This window comes from Lotus japonicus, chromosome 2 (assembly GCF_012489685.1).
Source record: "Lotus japonicus ecotype B-129 chromosome 2, LjGifu_v1.2".
Lineage (NCBI taxonomy): Eukaryota > Viridiplantae > Streptophyta > Magnoliopsida > Fabales > Fabaceae > Lotus > Lotus japonicus.
The window spans coordinates 76415717-76442410 of NC_080042.1; the positions used below are offsets into that span (position 1 = coordinate 76415717).

The 26694-nt window shown below is 40.3% G+C and overlaps 1 protein-coding gene across 3 annotated transcripts; it reads right to left on the reverse strand.

Annotated features, from left to right (window-relative positions):
* Nucleotides 1–20151: 20151 nt before the first annotated feature.
* Nucleotides 20152–25051, reverse strand: LOC130739702 (uncharacterized). Of its 3 annotated transcripts, none has more exons than XM_057592079.1 (6): nucleotides 24860–25051; nucleotides 24091–24173; nucleotides 22665–22787; nucleotides 21419–22233; nucleotides 20596–21005; nucleotides 20152–20500 (listed from the first exon to the last, which is right to left on the reverse strand). In XM_057592079.1, the coding sequence occupies exons 3-6, from the start codon at nucleotides 22672–22674 to the stop codon at nucleotides 20392–20394; spliced, it is 1344 nt and encodes a 447-aa protein (XP_057448062.1). In that variant the 5' UTR covers nucleotides 22675–22787; nucleotides 24091–24173; nucleotides 24860–25051; the 3' UTR covers nucleotides 20152–20391. The 3 variants fall into 3 exon arrangements, with proteins under 3 accessions (XP_057448062.1, XP_057448061.1, XP_057448060.1); XM_057592078.1 differs by having other exon boundaries at nucleotides 21419–22236; XM_057592077.1 differs by having other exon boundaries at nucleotides 21419–22236; nucleotides 24429–25051.
* Nucleotides 25052–26694: the final 1643 nt, after the last annotated feature.

Sequence of the window (26694 nt, forward strand, 5' to 3'; positions counted from 1 at the left end):
GTTACACAAACTAATGGGGCGAAACTCCTTCATCTGACTAGGAACATCAACTTTGGGGATCAAAACAATCAAAGTTTCAGCTAGAGAAGGATCGATAGTACCTGTACTAAACGCATCACTGACCACCCTCCAAACATCCTCCCCAACAATATCCCAATACTGTTTGAAGAACACAGGTTGAAAGCCATCAGGCCCTGGGGCTTTGAACGACTTCATGGACATAAGAGCTCTTTTTACCTCCTCAATGGTGACAGGCTCAAGAAGATCCAGCCGGCAATCCTCAGGAATAGACGGAAAGTTCAGCACCTGAAAGTGGTCAAGCAAAGTATCCCCCCCAGAGCAAAACAAATCCATGAAAAAATCCTGGGCCTCTCTCTGAAGCACACCCTCGTCTGAGCTCCAAGAGCCATCCATCAACTGAAGTCTATGAATTTTATTTCTCTTCCTACAGATAACTGTTTGTGTGTGGAAAAAAGCAGTGTTACGATCACCAAATCTAACCCACTGCTCTCGGGACTTCTGGTACCAAAGAAGCTCCTCATTCCGCAAGATATCTCGGTACTCCGCCTGAAGCTGAGCCTCAAGCTGGACTAGACTAGAAGTCACCCGAACATCAAGTTCTCTCTGGACTCCTCGAAGCCGGCCCTCCACATGTCTCCTCCGTTGGAAGATATTTCCAAAGGTGTGCTTATTAAAGGAGATCGAGTCATTTTGGACACGGTAGAGCTTATCACGCAGCATTCCCCCCGGGCTCCTCCAAGCATTGCTAACAATAGATCGGTAGCCATCATGATTAGCCCAAGCCGCAAGGTAACGGAATGGCCTCTCAACTGGACCCTCTCCAGGAACATTGCATCTAACTATAATAGGGTTGTGATCAGAATGCATCCTTGTTTGAACCTCTACATAAGCCTCAGGAAAAGCAAGTCTCCAGTCACTATCAGCAAAGGCTCGGTCCAATCTCTTAGACATACGAAGGATTCCCCTTTCCTTCCGATGCCAAGTGAACTGACCCCCCTTCGCCTCAAGGTCAATCAAATCACAACTATCCAGAGCAGAAGCAAAACGACGAGCTCTCCCAGGAAGGAAAGCACTTCCCCTCACCTCCGAAGGGTAAAGAATCTCATTAAAATCGCCTACTGCAAGCCAAGGTCTTGAAACACTACCTCGAAGATGAGATAAATGCTCCCAAAGGGCCTCTCTCTGCATAGCCACGGGACTAGCATACACTGCCGAGCAAGTCCAGACATAAGCACCAACAACAATATCAAAGGTGAGCACTTGAGAGAAAAAGTCAACTGGAGAGATGATAGCCTTGGAATGTTGATGAATTAGCACCCAAATGCCACCACTTTGACCAACGGCTTCCACAATGCACCCAGGAATGAAACCTTGGCTCTTCCAGAACCTAGCTGTTCTATGAAACTGACAGTGAGTCTCCACTAGAATAATAACATCAGGTTTACTCAAGCTGATATAATTCTTCAGAGCTAATTTAGCATTAGCATTCATAGCTCCTCTAACATTCCACATGAATATAATAAAATCTTCAAAACCTATCATGGAAACCATTGAGAAGTGGACCAAGAAAACAACCTAATTAGGTCGCGTCGAGGAGCCTGGTGATAAACTCCTCTCTCTTTCCCTGCTGAAAGTATCCATATTCTCCATATTCTGAGCTTCAAGTCCATGAGATGGCTTGGTAGGGTTAGAAAAATCAGGAGGTCTTCCAAAGGATGACGCATCACTCTGACGTTCCTTCCTACCAAAGATGCCACCTAGAACAACTGGTCCCCTAGATTGGAAAGGTAAATTTTTTTTAACCTGTTGTCCAATACCAGAGGGGGACGTGAACAATGGGGGAAAATTGCTAGTTAATCCTTGAGTAGTATCGCTGCCAGCTTCCGGGGAATTATTTCCAACATTAATTATCTTCAATCCGAGCCCACCGGACTCGGTAACCAACGGGACATGTGTGTTCACCGACTCGGGATTCATAACGGAACCAGCACCTGCTCCCTCACTTGGAGTCTCCAAATTAGCCAATGATTGAGGTATAACTACCTCTGCCACAATTCCCATCATATCATCATTATTCCTTGGCCCCACATTCTCGACCATGGAAGTACTAACAACTTCATTCTTGGACGCAATCTTTGTATAATTTTTGTCAACCTTTTCAAAATTTTGTTCTTTATTGCATGAGATATTTAACTCACCCTGGCCCACACTTTTCTCTTGTGACATAAAGTCATCATCAATCACATGAATATTCTCTGCGTTATTAACCACGCCATGGCCCACATTCTCATCTTGATTCAAATTAGTTCGCAGCACATTAAAACGGGAGCCAGATTTTGTAACTCCTTCCTGATTTTTCGCTCTACGTCCCCTAGAATACGCTCCGCCAGCATGGACGTTGCGTTTCTGTTTCCGGTAATCACGCTTTGCCACCATCCATTCCCCAAAGGGTTCCGCCGGCGCCGCTGTGGACATGTGAGGCTGGGCCACCGCAGACACCGCCTGGGACTGTGTGCTCGATTGCCCCGACTCCATGTTCTTCCCCACCTCCTCAACGAGCAGAGGACATTTCTCTAGTTTGTGGCCATATCTCCCGCAATGAAAACATATCAAGTTCAGGCCTTCATATTCCACCTGAAAGTCCAGGTCAATCATAGAGAATTTTGCCACAAGTGTTTTCTGTAAGTCGACCTCGATGCATAAGCGAGCAAACTTGCCTCGTTCCATACCCACCTGAGTCCTACCACCTTCACACTCCTTCAGAGTGCGATCATCGACCTTGATCATACGTCCCAGTTCCGCTCCGATTCGCCACAAGAACTTCTTCTTGTACAGTTCCACTGGCAACCCTGTTACACGCACCCATACTGCAGCACGTCCCAAGACCCCCGCCGCCGGAATAAATCCTGGTTTCCATTGTTGGACAACCAAGCAATGTCCCAGGATCACCCATGGGCCGCCATCAAAAACATGCATGAAGTCCTCCTGGTTCACAAAGCGTACAACGAAGAAGTCTTGATCCAGATCAATAACCTCCATCTCCCCATACGGTTGCCACAGACTTGCAAGACGTGCCCTCATGAAATTGAGGCTCACCCTTTTCCCCACAAGCTTAACAATCACTGATTTCTTCCATGGCTTGCAGGCTTCCCTGTACTCCTTCTTCGTGATCTTGACCACAGGGCAAAGGGGATCTCTCTCTTTCTCAACCTCTGACATTTCCTCTTCTGAATCCGACTCAGAGCCATCACCGTCAGAATCCATTCCAAAGCAATCTTCCACGGCCTCCTCCTCTAGACGGTCCACTCCATTAATTCCAGTGCAGATGTCTCTATACGAAAGCGGTTTCCTCATCAGGTTAAGACCCGTCACTGTAACCAAGGGTTCCTTGCCTACTGAACTCCCTCCAGTGTGCTTAGGCTTGTAGGTGCTCCGCCGGTGAAGGTCCTTCTCCTCCGTCGAAATCCCTCCGCCGTCGTTCGCCATTCTATTTCCGTCAGTGCGAAAACCCTAGCAGAGGTGAGATCACCCTAGCAGAGGTAGTTATTTTTTATTTTTTTTTTTGCATCCATTAACAACTTTGCTCATCGGCGCTTGCATGCAACCACGAATGGAGAGCAAGCAAGTCACGTAGTCACATATTAGGCTTTTTGTATTCCTATAGTTTGACCAACTTATTTTATGCCTAATTCAAATTTTAATATGGTATCATAGTCACATAGTCAATTCTACGTCATTTATTGTATATCACTCATAAATGTGATTTTGACTAGATATAATTAAATATCTTTTTTATACTGTAGACAAATCTTCACCTTTGACCCAACTTTGAGGGTGGAGTTAGACAAAATCCAAATTTTAAGAATAAAATATTGAATGATATGCGTATTTTTAATATAATAATTGGTTTCTATTTATTGAGTTCAGCCTATTTTTTAATTTAAAATGTTTTTTGGTCCCTGATAAACAGGGATGAATTTAAATTGACCTGTGAAAAATTTCACACAGCTTTTGGTCCCATTTTTTTTATTTGAAATAAGGGCCCGTTTGGTGCGACGTATAGTGTAACACCCCGATTTCGGTGGCGTCACTTTAGTAACCAAAGAAATAACTTAAGCGGAAAAACGTGAATTATTTTTTTTCGATAGTGTAAGTAAAGACAGAAAGAGATGAAACTCTAAAACGAAGATAACAGAACTAATATACAATATGATTACAGCCCCCACTGTAAGTTGTAAACCACGTCACGAGTAAACCTCCAGTGACGGAAAGTAAAAGAGAGTAACGCCCGTAGGCAAAAGTACAAACCAAGGTAAAAATACTGTGTCCGTAACACTAAACCTCAAAATCTGAGAACAAGTTGGCCCAGCGGCCTAAAACAAGACCTCTTAGCCCAACCAACTCTCTGTGATCCCCGTAGAGGAACCACACAAAAAGCTATAGGCGGGAAACTACCCTGTCCCCAAAGAAACAATGACGGTCAGAGCTAAGACTCTACTCCTACACTAATCCCATCTCGAGTAAGTCGCTCGGTGGCCAGCGGGGTCGACCACCCCTGAACCGTAGTCCTCCTGATCAAGCTTCTTCAACCTAGTTTCCCCTGAAGGGTGAACCATCGTGAACCGGTCCGCCATACTCAACTGACAATGGCGTAGTCCGCCCAAACACACACAGAAGACGCGAGGGTCAACTCCAAAGAATTATATAAATATTAAAGCCAGATATATATATGGGATAATAATTATTAGCCTCTCAGGCTTAGAGTTTAGGGATAACATCCTAGGGTTGCATATATCACAATGAATATAAAGATAATAATAAGAATTAGCATGCCTCAAGTAGGATAAACAGGTACCAATCACACTCAGCAACTAAGTCAGCATGTATGTTGCATGAAATGCAATGCTGGGTAACAAAATGCATTCCGGAAGAAGGATGGACACCATCGAGTCAGCCCTAACACCGGCCAAAGTGGGACCATTCCGCTCGGGCGCCTCTTACACCACACAAAAGTAGTCAGATCAGCAGTGAACCCGTAGGTCTGCCATTCCGTCTGCTACTGAGGACCACCGTAGTGTCCTAAATATGGAAATCCGGGTCTTATGACCATTTTGGAATCCACCGAGGTCCGGTAATCCGCCGTGTATTAACCTCAAAATGAGTGCATGAATGCAAGTGATTAGCCAAACAACGTCTCCGACCTCACTCGACACGTCGTCACGTGTTCTAGCTAACTTATTGTCTCTAAAAAAAACCTACCCTAAGGCAAACGTCGATTCTGCGACAAAATGAATTAATCAAAAGAAGAAGAAGATACTTTGGAACTCATGGTTCCCGGCTAAACTTTAGATAGCCAATCAATAAACTGCTCATCGAGCGAAAAGGTACCGAAGTACTTGGAAACTTATAGTCTCCGGCTAAACTTTAGATAGCCAAACATTAAACTGCTCATCGAGCGAAAAGAGTATAAGCATACTCGGAAACTTGTAAGTTTCCTCAAGACTTGGACTCGACGACACTTCTCATATTTCCCAAACTAATATTCAGGCTCTAAGCTCTTATCTAAGGGTATCATTATTGTTCAAAGGATTTAGAAGTTGATTAATGTCTTATGAGTTTTCCGTGATAAAATAGTTTTCATTTTAATCTTATAATACTTCCTAAGAGTTTTTAGAGATCCCATAATCTCAAATAATTCCCTGAGAAGGTCTCGATCCATTAAAACATAACAAGGTCCGAACTCCGTTCGTCCTTTAAAACTCTCTCAAAATCTCATAAAAATTCGGCATGACTTGCCCGTAATCCTCACTTTCCAGAAACATAGGCACGAGTGGAATAGCATCAATGAAACAGCTCAACCAATAGGCATAAACAGCATATTCCAACACATCCTAAGTTAACCATGTAGCACATAGCATGTGAATCATTTAGCACACAATATCATGGCATCAAGTACTCAACAAGTTCGGCCGAAGCCTCAGAAATCATTTCAGACATTTAGCAATTAAGTGCATAACACATAAATCAAGTCGAATTTCATCGACACCTAAAGCATTATCTAGTAATTCAGAGAGTAGCCCTCACCGGTGGGTCTTCCAGCTTCCTCCTCCAAATGTTCTTCAAGCTCTTCTCCTTGGTTTCTTGGAATCTCCTCAAACGAACCTTAAGCAAAAATCACAGAAATCAACACCAAGAGTCAGAAACTCAGCAATCAAAGAGTCCTAGGGTTACACAGTACACTACTACCTCCGTGGTACGACAATCTAACGCGTTAAGACAAGTTTTCGAAAAATCGGATTCTCCTCCCCCCTTGATATAGCTCTCGGCCACTTTCCTTAATTGGGAGGGTCGATTTTTCTTCGATCAAACTTGGTTCCTAGGTTAACATAAGCCGTAACTAAGACGGTTCTAGGCTCGGAAAAATTTTCGGATCGAAAACTGATATAGGGGTAGTTTGGTCATTATTTTTAGCTCAGAATTTCAAAATTGGATTTTTGAAAAACAAATTGGATGGGGACGTCCACAACGACGTTTATGACGACAAATCCTACTAGCACTAAGCCAAGTCGATAGATTAGAGCGTAAAGGTTGCGACTTTGGCGAAAAATGGGTATTTAGGGTAGAAATTGATCCCGGCGGCATTTCGTCGACATTTGACAAAATCTAATCCGCAGAACACGCTCAGGAGCATGCAGGGAAGAAGTTTAGACGCTGAAATCAGCTGATTTGAACAGTTTTTCAAAAACCTCAAAATTTTGAACTCAGAAAGTCGCAAGAGAAATGGACAGAAACGACGATTCGAAGGAGAGTATAGATTACCTACCTCGAGGTCTTCGATTAGTGACGAACGGTGAAGCAAACGGGCAAGAAACGACGAAGATCCGGATCTCTCTCTCTCTCTAGAAACTCGCGGCTTGGAGGGGTGGGGAAAATGGGTTTTGTGAAAAAAATCTAATTTTTCAAGCTATTTATAGGTTTTGGAAAAACGGAAAAATGATTTTTTTGCGATTCCGATTTTTCCTGCGCGTTCCTCTGCGCATTCTAAGATAGGTTCTGGCGACAGAATTCCAGAACTCAAAATAGAATTCTTGGAATTAAACCAAAAGATCCAAAATCGGCATAAGTCGGTGTAAGTCGGTTTATCCCGAAAAACTACTTTTTGCAGTGATCGTCGGACAAGAAAACTTCCTTCTGAAGAAAGATTAGGAATGATGAGAGAAGTAGGTGAACGCGGGTGGAATCTTCATTTGAGTTTCCGGATAGAAAAAGTCTTCATCGTCTGTCGATCTTAGGTTTTTCGAACTATCAGGGATTCCGTTTCGGCAAACTTCCGAGAATTGGAATTTGACGTTCGTACTTTCCAGGATTTCGCATCGAAATGGTTGTTTAAGGACGGAAAAGAGAAGTTCTAACATTTCTCTGAGGATTTTTGGAATTAGTTTCCATCGTGTCCTAAAGCGTAAATTAACTATTCACTAATACCTTCGACCTAGGATTAAGCGTATGTTAGTCGTGCTATAACTCTTTCGGTTTTTCGATACATTCTTGGACTTTTCCTGAACCTCTTTCGTTCCCAAATTTATCTTAATCAAATAACTCCTTTATTTTATTCACTTATCCAAAACGTTAAAACTTGGGCCTTACATTACTACCCTCCAAAAAGAAAGTTTCGACCTCGAAACTTAAGGGTCAGTAAAAAGTTCTGGATACTGTTCCTTGATCTTTTCCTTCAGCTCCCACGTTGCATCGCCGGTGTCCTTGTTCCAAATAACCTTCACTAACTCGATCTCTTTTCCCCTCAACTGCTTTATCCTTGTGTCACCAATGCTGATTGGCGGTGTTTTGAAAGACAAGTTATCCTTCAACTCAATGTCATCCAACTCGATGACGTGCGTCGGATCAGCAATATACTTCCGCAGTTGTGTCGCATGGAATACATCGTGAATGTTTGATAGAAAAGGCGGTAGTGCGATCTGGTAAGCTACCGGTCCTACACGACGAGTAATCTGATAAGGTCCAATGAACTTTGGCGTCAGCTTTCTTGACTTGATTGCTCGACCAACTCCTGTAGTCTGGGTAACTCGCAGGAACACATGATCTCCTTCTTCGAATTCCAGGGTTCTACGCCTTTGATCTGCATAGCTCTTCTGTCTACTCTGAGAAGCCTTCATCTTCTCCCTGATCTGTTTAATCTTCTCAGTTGTCTGTTGCAGAAGTTCCGGTCCTACTAACAAATTCTCTCCATCTTGATACCAACATAAAGGTGTTCTACACTTGCGGCCATACAATGCCTCATACGGTGCCATACCTATGGTCGTATGAAAACTGTTGTTATATGTGAATTCAATCAGTGGCAATAGGGTGTCCCAACTGCCCTTATTGTCTAACACGCAAGCTCGTAGCAAATCCTCCAATGATTGGATAGTTCTCTCAGTTTGCCCATCAGTCTGTGGATGATAAGCAGAGCTTAATCTCAGCCTCGTTCCCAAAGCCTCATGAAGAGTTCCCCACAGATGGGAAGTAAACTTCGGGTCTCTATCGGAAACGATACTTGTTGGCACTCCATGAAGTCGCACAATCTCAGCTATATAAATCTCTGATAGCTTATCCACGTTGTACGTAGTTCTCACCGGTATGAAATGAGCCGACTTAGTCAGTCGATCCACGATTACCCAAATCGAGTCATATCCTCTTTGAGTTCTTGGTAATGCCACGACAAAATCCATCGATATGCTATCCCATTTCCATTGAGGTACATCCAAGCTTTGTAGCATACCCGCAGATTTCTGATGTTCCACCTTCGCCTTTTGACAGATTAAACATGCAGCTACATATCCTGCCACTTGTCTCTTCATCCCTGGCCACCAAAAATTCACCTTCAAGTCCTGATACATCTTTTTCCTTCCAGGGTGAATGCTCAACTTGCTTTTGTGACCTTCGTCCATAATCAACCTCCTTAAGTCAGGGTTGTTAGGTACGCACACTCTATCCTTGCATCGCAGGATATTGTCACTCCCTACCTTGAATTCCGGGTCCTTACCCTGAATTACTAAATTCTTATTTTCCGAGTAAAAATTCATCTTGTAACTGTTGGTCTCGGATTTCTTCCATCAATCCATTGGTGATCTTGATCGTCCCAAACTTCAGTTCTCCCTCAGATGCTCTCACATCTAAGCTCAAATCTCAAAATTGTTCCAGCAGTTGCAGCTCCTTAACCATCATTGATGAGATATGCATCTTCCTGCTCAATGCATCAGTAACGACATTAGCCTTTCCAGGATGGTATTGTAAGGTAAAATCGTAATCCTTGAGAAATTCCATCCAGCGTCGTTGTCTCATGTTCAACTCCTTCTGGTCAAACAAGTACTTTAAGCTCTATGTCGTCCTGCTCGACCACTCGTGTCGGTTCTATGTTGGAAATAACATTGGTTGACGCTACGTGCAATTGCACAACCTTAACCACTTGATCCTTTACTTTTGTTCGTCCAAAAATTCTGCTTAAAATCAGTACACCTCTGGCATTCCAAAGTGAATGTTCAACCTGTCCTCGTGATCTCCACTCATGATTCAAAACTTAACTCGATCGCTCTATAACTCATAGACGAACTATTCCCTTGGAATCTACTAGTCCATTAACGTCGATTCCAACTTCGTAACTATCCTCATTCGCACCATGAGATCAATCTTCTACTTAGTCATCACTCAAGTAAAACTCGACGTGAGTCTTAATACCTTGTGCATCGCTAGACCCAATCCCTTTTAACATCCATTCATCAGCGACTTATAAGCTAATCACCATCTTAATATCTTACAATCCATTATTGTCATCTCCCCTTTTTCGAGACTTCCCTTACTTGAACCATAAAACCAACCTTCACTTATTCACAACCCACTTTACAATTACCTAAAATCCTTAACACTTCCCCCAAATCCGAACTTATTCCCTAGAAGATCAAACCATAGCTGTACCTCAGGAAACTTAACTAGTCATTTTATCATCCGATCCCTCAACATTCGGAGGTTTAACTACAATCATTAATGCCAACACCACTAAATCTCTGATTCGAACATGATTTTCACCTCCCAAGGTCAATCTTAACCCTTAAATCCTCACTTAACTTAGTGAAATTCACTTGCTAACCCCAGCATGCAATATCGGAATCCATAACAAAGTTCCATTCACTCTTAGACTCTAAGAAATTTGTCCACCTATAACAACCTCAAGTATTTATCTTAATACTAACTCTTTATTTCCGTAACTAGATCGTCCTCCCATCAATCCGATACTTAGTCTCTCGATCAAAACCCAACAAACCTTGAGTCCTACGCACTTAAGACAAGAATTCATAGACTTAAAACCTAAACTTTCACCACGTTTGGACCTCAAATGTCCTTTAATTCTTCAATACTTCTTAAATGAATATCCATTTCTTAAACTATAACTCCTCCCCAAAGGAAATCAATTACTTAACAAAAACTTTACTTCCCGACTCCACTAATCCTCGATCCAATCAAATTAATCTTACCAATCCATCTATCAAAGTCCATTGCCAGTTCTGATTCCGAATATCACCCCCTCAATATTAAGTTGATCAGGCCTAATACATCGAAGGTGAAGATTTAGAAAAACCCACTGGAACAGTCGATGAGTTCCTAACATCCAGTAGTCACAGAGATCTTGATATTAAATCCTCAATGATGCCGCTACGGAACTACACACTCTCGACACCATACATATACTATCCATACGGAATCTCTCTGAGATTCATCCTTCAGCTTCTAGCTTCTTGTTAAACGCATCGGTGCAAGACTACTTTCTAGGCTTAACGTGTTATTCTGAACCTCGTGTAACTTCTATAGTTTAAACACGAGCAATGGTCAAATAAAGTATTATTAGGCGTAATAACTATAAAGTCAATGCTTAAACAATTTAAGTAAAATTGGTGCGTCGCATGTGCTACGAGAGTAATGGAGCGTATTATACTAGAATGAGAAGGAATAGTTAGAAGGTTACCATCGTTTGTGCGCTCTCCTCTGACTAGTCCGTCAGCTCCCTCGCCGCACGAGACATAGACTCCTCCCCGTGCAGCAGGATGTCTTCCTCTTACCGTAGGCACAGATGGCTCAACCCTGGTTACATTGCAATCCTTGGCTTGATGCCCCGGGCGATTGCAGTTAAAACATAGAGGTCTCCCGTCTGGACACTTGTTAGAGTGGTGTCCCACCTTCTTGCACCTGTAACACGTTACTTGCTTCCTCGCCCCTTTAGATATGGCAGGAAGTTTACCCTTCATCTTGTTGTCAGACGGTCCCGCTTGGAACGTCCTACAGTTCACGGCCAAATGTCCACGTTGTTCGCACTTGAAGCATTGTGGTCCAGTCACTGAGCACTGAAAGGCGTAGTGTCCAAGTCTCCCACAACGGTAGCATGTCACAGCCTCCTGGAAATTAGTTGCGGTCGTTAACTTGCGTGATCCTTGGGTAGGGTCTCTTCCCTCGGGATGCTGGTATGGCTTCCACTGCCGGTACTCCTGTGGATCTGACCTCACTGGTCCTCCAGCTCCAGCTCGATCCAATCCACTATGCTGGTACTTGGACGCCTCGATTAGCGGTTGAGGTCGTTCACGTGCAGCCTCCTCAGCGCGTCTGTAAGCGTCCTCAGCAGCCTGATTCATCATTGCCTCAATCATGGTAGCTATTGCCTTTGCCATCCTGTCAGGGCTTACCATCCTATGCTTAGTCAAACAAACAGTTAGTACTCATCATCGGATAGCATCTAACATACTATACAATATGATCAAGCAATAACTTCAATCAATTCTAAGCGAGAAATCGCTTGGCAGACAATCAATTTTTACTCTTTGCAGAGTCACACAACCTAGCACAGAAGACCTATTCCCCAAAGACTCCCGAAAGACTCGACTAAGCTCTGATACCACAATTGTAACACCCCGATTTCGGTGGCGTCACTTTAGTAACCAAAGAAATAACTTAAGCGGAAAAACGTGAATTATTTTTTTTCGATAGTGTAAGTAAAGACAGAAAGAGATGAAACTCTAAAACGAAGATAACAGAACTAATATACAATATGATTACAGCCCCCACTGTAAGTTGTAAACCACGTCACGAGTAAACCTCCAGTGACGGAAAGTAAAAGAGAGTAACGCCCGTAGGCAAAAGTACAAACCAAGGTAAAAATACTGTGTCCGTAACACTAAACCTCAAAATCTGAGAACAAGTTGGCCCAGCGGCCTAAAACAAGACCTCTTAGCCCAACCAACTCTCTGTGATCCCCGTAGAGGAACCACACAAAAAGCTATAGGCGGGAAACTACCCTGTCCCCAAAGAAACAATGACGGTCAGAGCTAAGACTCTACTCCTACACTAATCCCATCTCGAGTAAGTCGCTCGGTGGCCAGCGGGGTCGACCACCCCTGAACCGTAGTCCTCCTGATCAAGCTTCTTCAACCTAGTTTCCCCTGAAGGGTGAACCATCGTGAACCGGTCCGCCATACTCAACTGACAATGGCGTAGTCCGCCCAAACACACACAGAAGACGCGAGGGTCAACTCCAAAGAATTATATAAATATTAAAGCCAGATATATATATGGGATAATAATTATTAGCCTCTCAGGCTTAGAGTTTAGGGATAACATCCTAGGGTTGCATATATCACAATGAATATAAAGATAATAATAAGAATTAGCATGCCTCAAGTAGGATAAACAGGTACCAATCACACTCAGCAACTAAGTCAGCATGTATGTTGCATGAAATGCAATGCTGGGTAACAAAATGCATTCCGGAAGAAGGATGGACACCATCGAGTCAGCCCTAACACCGGCCAAAGTGGGACCATTCCGCTCGGGCGCCTCTTACACCACACAAAAGTAGTCAGATCAGCAGTGAACCCGTAGGTCTGCCATTCCGTCTGCTACTGAGGACCACCGTAGTGTCCTAAATATGGAAATCCGGGTCTTATGACCATTTTGGAATCCACCGAGGTCCGGTAATCCGCCGTGTATTAACCTCAAAATGAGTGCATGAATGCAAGTGATTAGCCAAACAACGTCTCCGACCTCACTCGACACGTCGTCACGTGTTCTAGCTAACTTATTGTCTCTAAAAAAAACCTACCCTAAGGCAAACGTCGATTCTGCGACAAAATGAATTAATCAAAAGAAGAAGAAGATACTTTGGAACTCATGGTTCCCGGCTAAACTTTAGATAGCCAATCAATAAACTGCTCATCGAGCGAAAAGGTACCGAAGTACTTGGAAACTTATAGTCTCCGGCTAAACTTTAGATAGCCAAACATTAAACTGCTCATCGAGCGAAAAGAGTATAAGCATACTCGGAAACTTGTAAGTTTCCTCAAGACTTGGACTCGACGACACTTCTCATATTTCCCAAACTAATATTCAGGCTCTAAGCTCTTATCTAAGGGTATCATTATTGTTCAAAGGATTTAGAAGTTGATTAATGTCTTATGAGTTTTCCGTGATAAAATAGTTTTCATTTTAATCTTATAATACTTCCTAAGAGTTTTTAGAGATCCCATAATCTCAAATAATTCCCTGAGAAGGTCTCGATCCATTAAAACATAACAAGGTCCGAACTCCGTTCGTCCTTTAAAACTCTCTCAAAATCTCATAAAAATTCGGCATGACTTGCCCGTAATCCTCACTTTCCAGAAACATAGGCACGAGTGGAATAGCATCAATGAAACAGCTCAACCAATAGGCATAAACAGCATATTCCAACACATCCTAAGTTAACCATGTAGCACATAGCATGTGAATCATTTAGCACACAATATCATGGCATCAAGTACTCAACAAGTTCGGCCGAAGCCTCAGAAATCATTTCAGACATTTAGCAATTAAGTGCATAACACATAAATCAAGTCGAATTTCATCGACACCTAAAGCATTATCTAGTAATTCAGAGAGTAGCCCTCACCGGTGGGTCTTCCAGCTTCCTCCTCCAAATGTTCTTCAAGCTCTTCTCCTTGGTTTCTTGGAATCTCCTCAAACGAACCTTAAGCAAAAATCACAGAAATCAACACCAAGAGTCAGAAACTCAGCAATCAAAGAGTCCTAGGGTTACACAGTACACTACTACCTCCGTGGTACGACAATCTAACGCGTTAAGACAAGTTTTCGAAAAATCGGATTCTCCTCCCCCCTTGATATAGCTCTCGGCCACTTTCCTTAATTGGGAGGGTCGATTTTTCTTCGATCAAACTTGGTTCCTAGGTTAACATAAGCCGTAACTAAGACGGTTCTAGGCTCGGAAAAATTTTCGGATCGAAAACTGATATAGGGGTAGTTTGGTCATTATTTTTAGCTCAGAATTTCAAAATTGGATTTTTGAAAAACAAATTGGATGGGGACGTCCACAACGACGTTTATGACGACAAATCCTACTAGCACTAAGCCAAGTCGATAGATTAGAGCGTAAAGGTTGCGACTTTGGCGAAAAATGGGTATTTAGGGTATAAATTGATCCCGGCGGCATTTCGTCGACATTTGACAAAATCTAATCCGCAGAACACGCTCAGGAGCATGCAGGGAAGAAGTTTAGACGCTGAAATCAGCTGATTTGAACAGTTTTTCAAAAACCTCAAAATTTTGAACTCAGAAAGTCGCAAGAGAAATGGACAGAAACGACGATTCGAAGGAGAGTATAGATTACCTACCTCGAGGTCTTCGATTAGTGACGAACGGTGAAGCAAACGGGCAAGAAACGACGAAGATCCGGATCTCTCTCTCTCTCTAGAAACTCGCGGCTTGGAGGGGTGGGGAAAATGGGTTTTGTGAAAAAAATCTAATTTTTCAAGCTATTTATAGGTTTTGGAAAAACGGAAAAATGATTTTTTTGCGATTCCGATTTTTCCCTGCGCGTTCCTCTGCGCATTCTAAGATAGGTTCTGGCGACAGAATTCCAGAACTCAAAATAGAATTCTTGGAATTAAACCAAAAGATCCAAAATCGGCATAAGTCGGTGTAAGTCGGTTTATCCCGAAAAACTACTTTTTGCAGTGATCGTCGGACAAGAAAACTTCCTTCTGAAGAAAGATTAGGAATGATGAGAGAAGTAGGTGAACGCGGGTGGAATCTTCATTTGAGTTTCCGGATAGAAAAAGTCTTCATCGTCTGTCGATCTTAGGTTTTTCGAACTATCAGGGATTCCGTTTCGGCAAACTTCCGAGAATTGGAATTTGACGTTCGTACTTTCCAGGATTTCGCATCGAAATGGTTGTTTAAGGACGGAAAAGAGAAGTTCTAACATTTCTCTGAGGATTTTTGGAATTAGTTTCCATCGTGTCCTAAAGCGTAAATTAACTATTCACTAATACCTTCGACCTAGGATTAAGCGTATGTTAGTCGTGCTATAACTCTTTCGGTTTTTCGATACATTCTTGGACTTTTCCTGAACCTCTTTCGTTCCCAAATTTATCTTAATCAAATAACTCCTTTATTTTATTCACTTATCCAAAACGTTAAAACTTGGGCCTTACATATAGTATAAGGCCTGATAGTATAAGACCTGATAGTATTAGGCCTGATAGTATAAGCCCTGATAACTTTCATATACTATCCAACGTTTGGTCATACTCTGTATAATTTACCATATCGTTTAAAGTAATGCAATTTTATGTTTAATGAAGTATTGAATAATGATATATAATAAAAATCAAATATGAAGGTGATTATAACGGTGGTGGCAGTGGTGGTAGATTGGTGTTGGTGGCGGTGATGGTGACAATGGAGATAGGTTGGTGGTGGTGGTGGTGGTGGTGGCAGCGATGGTGGTGGTGATGATAGGGTGGTGACGGTGGCGGCGGTGGCAGCTGCGCTAGGGTGGCGGCTACGATGGAGGGTGGAGGCAATGGTTGTGGTGGTGGCGATAGGGTGGTGGTTGTGGTGTCGGTGGTGGTGGCAATAGAGTGGTGACGACGATTATGGTGTGGTGGCGATAGGGTGGTGGTTGTGGTGTCAGTGGTGGCGGTAGGGCGGTGGTGGTGGCGGCAACACCAGTGGTGGCGGTAGGGCGACGACGGTGGTGATCGGGTGGTGGCAGCGCTGATGTTTGTGGTGTTGGCGACGATAGGGTGGTGGTGGTAAGGCGGTGACGGCTTAGAAGGGTGGCGGCGATGGTGGAGGGTGGAGGCAATGGTGGTGGTGGCGATAGGGTGGTGGTTGTGGTGTCGGTGGTGGCAATAGAGTGGTGGCGGCGATTATGGTGGTGGTGGCGATAGGTTTGTGGTGTCGGTGGTGGCGGTAGGGCGGTGGTGGTGGTGGTGGCGGCAACACCAGTGGTGACGGTAGGGCGGTGGTGGTGGCGGCGGTGGTGATCGGGTGGTGGCGACAATACCAGTGGCGGTGGTGGTGCCAATGGTGGTGTAAGTTGGCAGCAATGGAGGGTGGTGGTGATGGTGACTTATACGTCACAACCTTATCATGCCTTATCCATCACTCACATGATGGATTAAATAATACGTCATTTTAACGTATAAGGGAACTTTGATGGATAAGCTTATACAATACAATGTCATCACCAAACAATAGATAAACTCATAATGTATTGTATAAGCTTATACTATCATGTCTAATACGGCGTGCCAAACGAGCCCTAAGTCTTTATACTTCACAATATTAATGTGGCTTAATTTTTCTTTCCTAGTCATTAGCACACGTGATAATTTTAGTAAGATGTTGTCCATGTGAATTTCTCGCACCAGATTTTAGGGAGAGGTGTAGGTTTTGGGGGAGAAGAGGGGGAATGTGTAAGGGGGAGGAGTGAGCTAGAGGAGATGGAGTAAGATGGGACTTCATTTTGGAAACCTTGAAACATATTCAGGTCCCTGAAAATTTCAGCTAGATGATTCATACTTGTCTAATGTCTTGCTTCTGTGAAGATGAGACTGTTGGTGAATGGGGAAGCTCTTCAAGAGTTTCAACCCTCTAGAAGGATTAGGCAAAGTGATCCTATTTCACCTTACCTATTTGTCATATGTATGTAGAAGTTATCCCATCTAATTAACACTGTAATTGAACAAGGTTGTGGAAACCAATCAAGATGGAAAAGCATGGACCTAGGTTATCACATTTTGTTTTCTGATGACTTAGTCCTTTTTTTTTGAAGCTTCCCTTTCCTAGTTGAGGTTATAAAGCAGGTTATTGAGCTCTTTTGTACTAGTTCTGGCCAGAAACCAAATCTCAAAGAATATGCACTCTACTGTCAGGGAGCAAATTAGTTCTAGTTTTGATTACCTTAGAACTATTGACCTTGGAAAATACATAGGTGGGGCGTTGCATTACAAGAGGGTCTCTAGGAATACCTTGCACTATATCCCGGAGAAAGCTAACCAAAGGTTGTCGGTTTGGAAGGCCAATTTTTTGGGTGGAAGACTAACTCCGACTAAGTGAGTTTTGACAGCCTTACCTTCATCTGTCATGCAAAACAATGTGCTTCCAATTACTACTTGTAGAAGTATGGATAAAAAAATGCAGGGATTTCATTTGGGGGGACACTCTTAGCAGCAAGAGAATTCATTCAGCCTCTTGGAGAAGGTTTGCTCTCCCTCTTCTAATAGTGGGCTTGGCCTAAGGCTCACCAAAGCAATGAACCCAAACATTATGATGAAGGTGATCTGGGTGGGTTTGCACCATGTCTGAGGAGCTTTGGGTTGATGTGCTTAAAGCTAAGTATAATTGTGGTAATAATGATCTCCCTTCTTTCCAAAAAGGAAGGACTCCCTCTAACCTTTGGAGGGGAGGGTGTGCTAGCTGGGAAAAGGTTAAGCCTAATATGGTTTGCAGGATAGGGAATGGTAATTATGTGATGTTGAGGACAGATTTATGGGTCCCAACTAATAGTATTCTGCAGCCCTATGCTCTCAATGTCTTATCCTGTTTGGATATTGCTAGATTTGTTAGCTTCTTTTGTCTCAATGTCTTGTGTATGTAATCTGAATCAGCTCAATATTTGGCTCCCTCAACAGCTTATTAACTGTACTATGGCCTGGAATCTCACATCTAATGGCAGGTTCTCCGTATAGTCTTCTGATGCTAGCCTCGCCAGTACTAACATGGAGGACCAAAACAAAATTTTCAAATTAGTTTGGAAGTGGATGGGGCCTCAAAGGGTCAAGTTATTTTTGTGGAAAGGGGTTAGTAATATTCAGCTCACTAATGACGCTAGGTGCCTAAGGCATATGATAAGTATCTGCAGATCACATCTTAAGGTTTCTTGGTTTCTTGTTTTGGGGATTACATTGGATAAGATTTGAAGAGATAGAAATGAGTTAGTTTATGAAAATTTGAGCAAAGCCCCTGCTGTTGTTATCAAGTTCATTCTCCAGGCTCTGTCAGAATGTGAGCATGCTGCCAGCTCCTCTGCTCTCTCCTTTAACTCTAATCGAATCAGCAACTCTCTTGTCTCCTATGGATCTTTGGGTTAAAGTGAATATTGATGACACACTCATCCCAGTGAGAATAAAGCAGCATGTGGGGGATTATCCATGATCAATAGGGAAAATTTCTGGTTGGTTTTTCTGCTAAGTTGGCGAATTGTTCAGTCGTCTGGACTGAGCTTTGGGGTATCATATATGGTATTAGGATTGCCAAGGCTAGGGTGTTTTCCAAGTTGCTTATAGAATCAGACTTTGAGTTGGCTATCGGTTTCCTTAACAAGAGTTGTGAGAATTTCAGCCCTTGTGCTCCTTTAGTTTTGATCTAGTTATGAAATAACAAACCAAGTGAGTTGACGTAGTGGTTCAGCACTTTATCCCAAATAAGTGGTTAGGGGTTCGATTTTCAACTCTTATAAATCGAAAAAACTCATTGATTACTCTTCTTCCACTTAGTGCGTTGACGTAGTAGTTCAGCACTTCATCCCTTAAATAAGTGGTTAGGGGTTCGATTTTCAACTCTTATAAATCAAAAAAACTCATTAATCAGTCTCCTTCCACTTAGTGCGCTGACATTTGGACAAAAGATTAGTCTTACAACTATCCATTGTGATAATATATTGGTTAACACAGGAAAAAAGTTGTGACATAACATGTCCTCACCCTGCTACCACAAGATGATTTTGATTCGAATCATCGACATCACAAGTAAAACCCATCCACATGATATCAATGGTACAAGTGGAGCAGCACAACATGGTTAAACATATGATAAACAGAGAACACATTCACATTAGATACTGTGATGTAAGTTTAAACTGAAGCTAATTTTGAACAACATAACCCAAATTTGTGTTATTCGCAAAGGAGATGTTTCTGGACTTGGAATTTGGTGTGAAATAATGCTTACAGATAGCAGACATTTAAGCCCACTTTCAAGTTTCAGCCAAATTCAATTTTACCCAAAAATAAATTTACAAATACTCATCCTTCGAAAAAAAAAAAAGTTTACAAATACTCATGTAAACACAATGGAAGTTTGCAAAAAGATTTTGATAATTAATTAAGACAAGTTCAACAAAAAGACACCATAACTAAGTTTCTCCTATTTGCATTATGTTTAGTTCATATAGCAGTATCTTATTTATAAATATTTTATAAATGGAAGTAACATTATGAAAGTAGTTAAGGAAAACATGAGTTGTCTAAGCTGCATTAAAATCCCAAATTGACTTATTGCCAAACATGTTCTTCGGTTGAAGTTCTACGTGTTCTTTGGTTATGTATGGCAATTTACTAATTCTATCTATTTCCTAAATTTCTCCAATAAAACGTACCTAACCGGAGGCAAATCCTTCTGTTCCAAAGTAACTAAGGCGACATTTTAACAACCAAATCAAAAGGCTTTTGGTTTAACCCACAAGCATCCTCCATTGAGGCAAATCCCGTTCGAGCCAAGCATGACTTTTATGGGTGACAAAGCTCGTCTTACCAAGTATTTAACATGGCAGCATTCACTGAAACCCGACCTCGAGACCCCTGCTTAAGCTAGAATAACCTCGTGAAAGTTGATTTACGCGCTAGGTGGTCAAATCAAGAGGCTTTGATAATTAAACTAGCTAGCTTCTCAATTTAGAGATTTTAGTTATATATTTAACTGGAGGCAAATGATTCAACTTTAATATGTACTTTTAATTGTTTGTAATTGAAATTGAGAAAAAAAAGATCTATGAAACCATATGAGGGCAATGAGAAAGGTAAACACAAGCAAAAGGTACAACAATACCTTTTACTTGCCTGAGCATTCTAAAACATGATAAACTTAAACTGTGCAGTAGGTATTCTAAACCTAATGCACACTGTGAACAGTTAGGAAGATGTATATGCATATGACGGTTGAGTTTAAATGATATATATGAATTCTAAACCTATAAGAGAAGAAAATATTCTCTCAAAATTTACAGCAAAGAAGCCTCTCCCTCCAACTGCGGTGCTTTGGGTACCGGCTCCTGTCAGCTTTTGCCATTCTGATTGGGCTGCTATTCCATTCATTTTGCAATCTGCAATCACAAGATGGAAATCAGCATTAGTCATCCATTGCCAATACAAAGAATCCAACTGAAAGGTATGAAGACAAAGTTTTCAGGCAAATTACACTGGAAACGCGAAGGACCGAGTGCTGGTTGTGCTGCTGTCTGATCGAAGAGAGATGCTACCAGAATATGGTATCGAGCCTGAGTAACTTATATGACTAAGTACAGGGCCTACAGCTGAGAAACTTGACTCGCCTAAGCTGTGTCGAATCTCGGTTGTAAAAGCCTGATCATCGGCCTCAACAAGCATAGATGTATGTTGAGTTTCAGCAAATTGGTGACATTCCTTTCTGCCACAATCTTCAGGAGCTGAAGAATCAAACTGATAAGTGCTGCTTTCATTCACCAGAACAATGCTATCACTGTTTGATTCATTAGCTGCTAGAACCAAAGAGAGACTTCCCATCACTGCTTCCTCGCCCTTATTTTTCAACTCTCCGGACTCAGGGTGCAATTCAGGTTCACTTGAAATCTGCAAATATAACACTGAGCATCATTATCTGAACCTTCTGCATGTCTGTATGCAATTTGCAAACACATGACCAGACAAAATTTCCAAAGAAGCTAATAATTTTTCTTTTCCGGGTTAATAAAAGCCCCAACAGATCTGCTTGCCGCATAATAGATATGGGAATAATCAATGAACAAGAAACTTCACTTAAAAGTATGTACATTGAAAATGAAATAGATATGTTTCTTAAGTTTTGAAATCGCCGTCACCTTGCTCAAGCAGTGACTCAATCATGAACACATTCTATTTTCAATGCTGTGTGTAACAGGTAACAACCATGGCAGTTCAAATACTCAAACAAACCTTTTAAAAGAACATTAAACATTGATTTCCAAAAAAAATAGTTGGAAAACATTTTCTAATATGTTGAATACCTGTTCCCCCTCGTCATCAGAAGGTATAGAAACCTTGTCTTCGGGTAAAACCATCTCTTCATTGACATTACCAATAACATTTTCAGTCATATCTTCGTCTTTGCGCATTAATTCCTTGGATTGAGCATGATTCACTAAAACCTGGTCAGACTCCTCTGTTTCCGCTAGATTTAGTACATTGATACCAGTGTTTTCTTTCTGCTTTTCTATCTTTTCAAAACTCCCAAGAGGGAAAAAATTGTAAGACTTTTCATCAATACTATTCTCAAACATGATCTTATGCTTGTTAAGGACTCCTTCATCAACACAGATATCCTTCACAGCATGGCAATTGCTCTCTTTGCAACGAACTACCCTTTCTGGTTCATATTCTGTAACAGTTTTGTCCATACAGTCATCCCCCGAATTCTCGCGTGAATCCATTTCCTCCAGAGGACTAGATTTTGGTGAAGCAGGGGATTCTTTAACTGCTTGCTTGTCATTTGGAAACTTGATAGACTCCATATCCTTGGAAGAATGAGATAAGGGCTCCATTAACTCAAGCATCTGTGCTTCATAATCATATTTCAAATCCATCACGCGGTTACGAAAATCAAGTTTTGGTGTAGTCATGCAATCTGCTGACTCCTTGACAAATGGTGATGGATCTAAAACTAGTTTATTCTCCATTAAATAAAGAGGGAGCTTATTATCATATTCCTTCACTTTCTGGTTTTGTGATTTGTATCCAGCAGAGTTTTGATCATTGTCATTGAACTCAGGCAATTCAGACTCAGGCACGAGGCCGTTCTTTGTTGGGAAGAAAGACAGTTCACCTTCTGCAAAAAATGAATTAATAAGGCTAAATTTCACAATATTAAGCAGTTTGATTAAAAAACACACTCCATTGAAGACATTAAGGATTTCAGAAAATCATAAGAAGAACCAAAGTTGAAAACGGTTATATTATTCATACTATCATAACCTAATTCATCAGCTTATAACAATCTTAAAGAGTTCATATTTGATATATGAGACAATTAGGCAAAGAACAATGCACCTTGAATGAAAGCTGGGAATCATGGCCCCACAAACTTAAAAAAAATACATAAAGGAGTTCCATTTCAGGGACCACAATCTTCTTACTGCCCCAAAGGTTAAGCAAAGCCATACTTGTTCAACCCTTAATAACCCAAAAGTAAATGCAAATGCTGTTGAAGATAGTAACAGGACAAATTGAAGAGATCATAATTTAATAGTTTTTTACCTAGTTTCATGCTGTATTTATATTTAAATACATGGGTGAACTTTCTTTGCTGCAACAACCAATGCTATTTTGACCGTTTTCAATCAAAGAAACTAATCTGATCGCACAATACTCTGCAGGAACCTGAAAACCAGCAAGCAAACAATTAGGTTGCAAGTAACCACAGCTATAACTGCACTTAATGGAAATAAAGAGCAATAATGGAAACATTTACAAAGGTACTCAAAGCCAAGCACCAATAACAAAGATTCTATTTCAATGCTACAACTACAACAGACAATCAAAAGAATAAAATAAGAAGAAAGACAAGTAAAACAAGAATAAAAAGGAAGAGAAACAGCTAATCCATTATTCATTAGAAACCTTAAAATATTTATTTGGATCTCAGTAGACAAGAACCTCTGATTCTGTCACTAATATCATACATTCCCTACTCCCATATATGGAAGAAAATTTTAGCTGCTACTGGTATTAAACAGAACTCAATGCAAGTCATGGCACTAATGACAGGGTAAAGTGGAGAGCATAAGAAAGGAAAAGGACCATGGAAAATTTACCACAAGCTCTTAAATTGCAACAAGGTTTGGGTTAAAGCACTCAAATCAGTAAAATTGGGGACCATACTCTATCTTGAGCTTCAAACTTCCAAACAATGTCATTCAGTTTGGTTTGTTTAAGAATCCCAGTTCTCTCTATGAGCCTATGATAATATTTTAGTGCTAAAAAGAAAGTAGCAGTTGCCTTTTTCTTTAAATAAGTAAAAAAGATCTTGCCTATGTAGAATCCAAGGACAGTCCAGCACGTATAAAAGGACAAGAATAAAGTTTTAAAAATCTCAAGCTTTATCGAAAGCTTTGGACTAGAAAATTACAAAGTACAAACCCAAATTTTAAATCACAAGGCCTACATAACAAGACGACTACCTACAAAATCCCTACCAATTTTTTGTCCTTTAGCACTGATTAGATCTGACTCATGATCAGAATAAGCATGTTTAGAGAAATCCAGAGAAAAAGTAGAGTGAAAACCCCAACTGGGTTCCAAATTACACATGAAGGAAATCAGGGAACATGGTCAAAATGATAGAGATCTATCTCAGATCCCAAAACTTCCAAACTCCAATTAAAAAATGAAAGTGCTAAAAAATTGGGGACCATGTTATGATATGATACATCTAACACTCTCAGAATCTGCAAAAGTGAAAAACATCACAGTTTTTGTTTTTTTCCTATCTCCCTTGAGAATTGACAATTCCAGAGAAAAAAAAATGAAAAATTGACAGCAAATGAGAAACAAAAGGTTGTGAAATTGAAATTGAAACAAACAGCAAAAACAAAAAACAAAAGTGTTTGATCATGAACCATGAAAGGAAGAAGAGAGTGGTAGTGATGTGATGGGTGAGATCAAAGCAGAAAAAGAGAATTACCTAGAGACTGAAGCTTTGGAAGAGAAAGAGTAGCAACCAACTAACCCCCTTGCAATTTGGTAAATCAATGTGGTTCTCCGATGCTTCAGGTTGAGAAAAGAAGGAAGATATATTAAAGATTAGAATGAATGAATTAAATATACTGATAATAAAAGCATCCACAGAGTACTAAGAGATAATGGATGAGTTGTAATTATAGCATTCATAATGGTCAACTGCAACATACACTCTCTCTCTCTAGCCCCTCCTTCTCCCTCCCCACACACTCTACCTTCTCCTTTTTCTGCAATAAATGCATTGCAATCACTAAAGTCTAAAAAACAAAGCAACAAACTTACCCTCCCTTCAATACAAGAATCAATAGGGTATGTTCAATTCACAGCTAGCATTAAATTACCACCCTCCACTCAAAAAAATTCAATTCCACACCAAAAACATGTCACTTTTCTGAGTGCCCTTCATTTCCCAGAATTATTTTCCACCAAAGTTTCTGTCTTCATCGAATTCAGCAAACTCCCCCCACTCTCACCACCACCACCGTCTCTTTCTTCCCACTTTCCGACCAGCCAAACGAAACGCCGTCACCACCAGGATTTTCCCGAGAAAATTCAATCGCCGCCACGCCAATCCCAAAAAACAAAAACACAACACGACTGACAAAACCTTTGACTTCAACAGTTCAACCTTAAAAACTTCAAAATCCTTAAAAACCTCAAAATCAAAAGTAAAACAAAAAATGAAGACAAAAGCAGAGAAAAACAAAACGAACCCAGTTTGAGTTTTGACAACGAACGAACGATGGCGGAGAATTTTGTGTCAGAAAGTGAACGGTGGTGGTGGGAGAGACAGTGTTTATGGTGGTGGTGTCTCCGGGGATCAGAGAATTGTTAGAGTGTGGTGCGACCCACCATAACAATCAATAGCAGCTGTAACCCAAATTGAGAGGTAGCTAGCTGTATTTACGTGCTTCCTCTTTTATATTTCAATACATACGTACTATGATAATCATTTCACATAAAAGAAGGGATATAATAGGAAATATGATTCATTCAAATTTAATTTTGTCATTTATTTCATTTTAACTTACTTTATCTTATTGTTTACCACAACATTCATTCATGTGAATGAATCATGAGTCATAACCCCTTCATATATTTTTTCTATTTTTTTGGTGATTGTATTAAGTTTTCTTTTATAGTTTTGAATCATTAATTAGGGACCTACAAAATGATGTGTTTCAAAATGAGCATCCCCCACTCACTCACGAATGGCCAACCAACTTGGGCCTTTGAAAATGAATGTGGGGTGAGGATCCTGTTTTGCCAATGCCACGTGAATACATATCAAAAAATGAAATTTTAATATAGTTTACTCCATCCATCCGTTACTCGATATAATAATAATAATAAGAATTAAATTCAATGTATACTTTGACCTTTTTTATATAAGAATTAAATTGAATTAACTTTGCATTAATTACATTATTTTTTTTATATAAATAATGTAATTAATGCAAAAAATAATGTAATTAATTACATTATTTAACAAAAAATAATTTTATTTAATTGAAGTTTTCCTTTTTAAACATACACTAACTCCAATGTGGACCATACCATAGAAAATACATCTTTCGTCTATATTTATAAGTCAAATTTATCCAATTCTTAAAAATTAAGAAAAAATAGTTTTTTTATTATTTGAAAATGAAAAAAATAGTTACAAGCAATAAATATTTTATTGATATTATAAAACAACTTAGGGGTTTTCTAAAGAAAATAAAAATAAAACAACTTAGGGAAAAAAACTCAAAAAATAACTTATAAATGAGAATAGAGTATATATATTACAACTTAATCAAGCTCATTCCAATACATATATAAGGTCTGACTAAGTTACTTATCATTTTAATATAAAAAAAGTTTGGTTGATAAACTTATAGTAGTATACAAAAATTGTTATCCTGTAAATACCGGTGAAAAAAAGTGGTTGTTTGGACTCCTGAGTTGAGAGTTTATTCACAAGTCACATTCTTGAAAAAATGTTTTATCTTCACCACACCCAGATTAGAATTACGAAACACAACAAAAAAAGTATACAACACTTGTAAGGAATTATGACTAATATAATCATATTATAATAATTATATAGATTTATTTTTCCACGCCTAATTAATATGCCAAGCGAACCTGAAAACATTAATTAAAATCTAGATAGGCTTGTACCCAAAAAAAATATAGATAGCCTTAAGAGATTAGTAATAGTCTTCTTTAGGAAATTAATAAATGTTATGAGAGAAAGCATGAAAAATATGTAAACTCGTTTCAATTAATTACTAGGGTTATGTGTGCTTCTAATATAAGTATAACCCATTTCGTCATTTCATTAATTGCAATTAATATAAAGAAATATACTTTTTGGAGCTCTTACCAAACTACTCGAGCGCTTACAACTAACTCTTGTTTATACTATAAGGTGTATATACAACTAACTAATATTTAATGGTTTCTAATTTTGTTAATCGGTTGAACAAAACTTTCAATATTGCTAACAAACAAATGCAAATGGGAATCGTTATCAACCATAAATTTATAATAATAGAGTGAT

Excerpts from the sequence above, each read along its gene's own strand:
- LOC130739702 (XM_057592078.1), bottom strand. Across the intron at positions 21,006-21,418 it reads CTGATGACGAGGGGGAACAG|ATTTCAAGTGAACCTGAATT; the intron begins GTATTCAACATA and ends TTATATTTGCAG. Across the intron at positions 20,501-20,595 it reads CGGTCCTTCGCGTTTCCAGT|ATTGCAAAATGAATGGAATA; the intron begins GTAATTTGCCTG and ends TTGTGATTGCAG.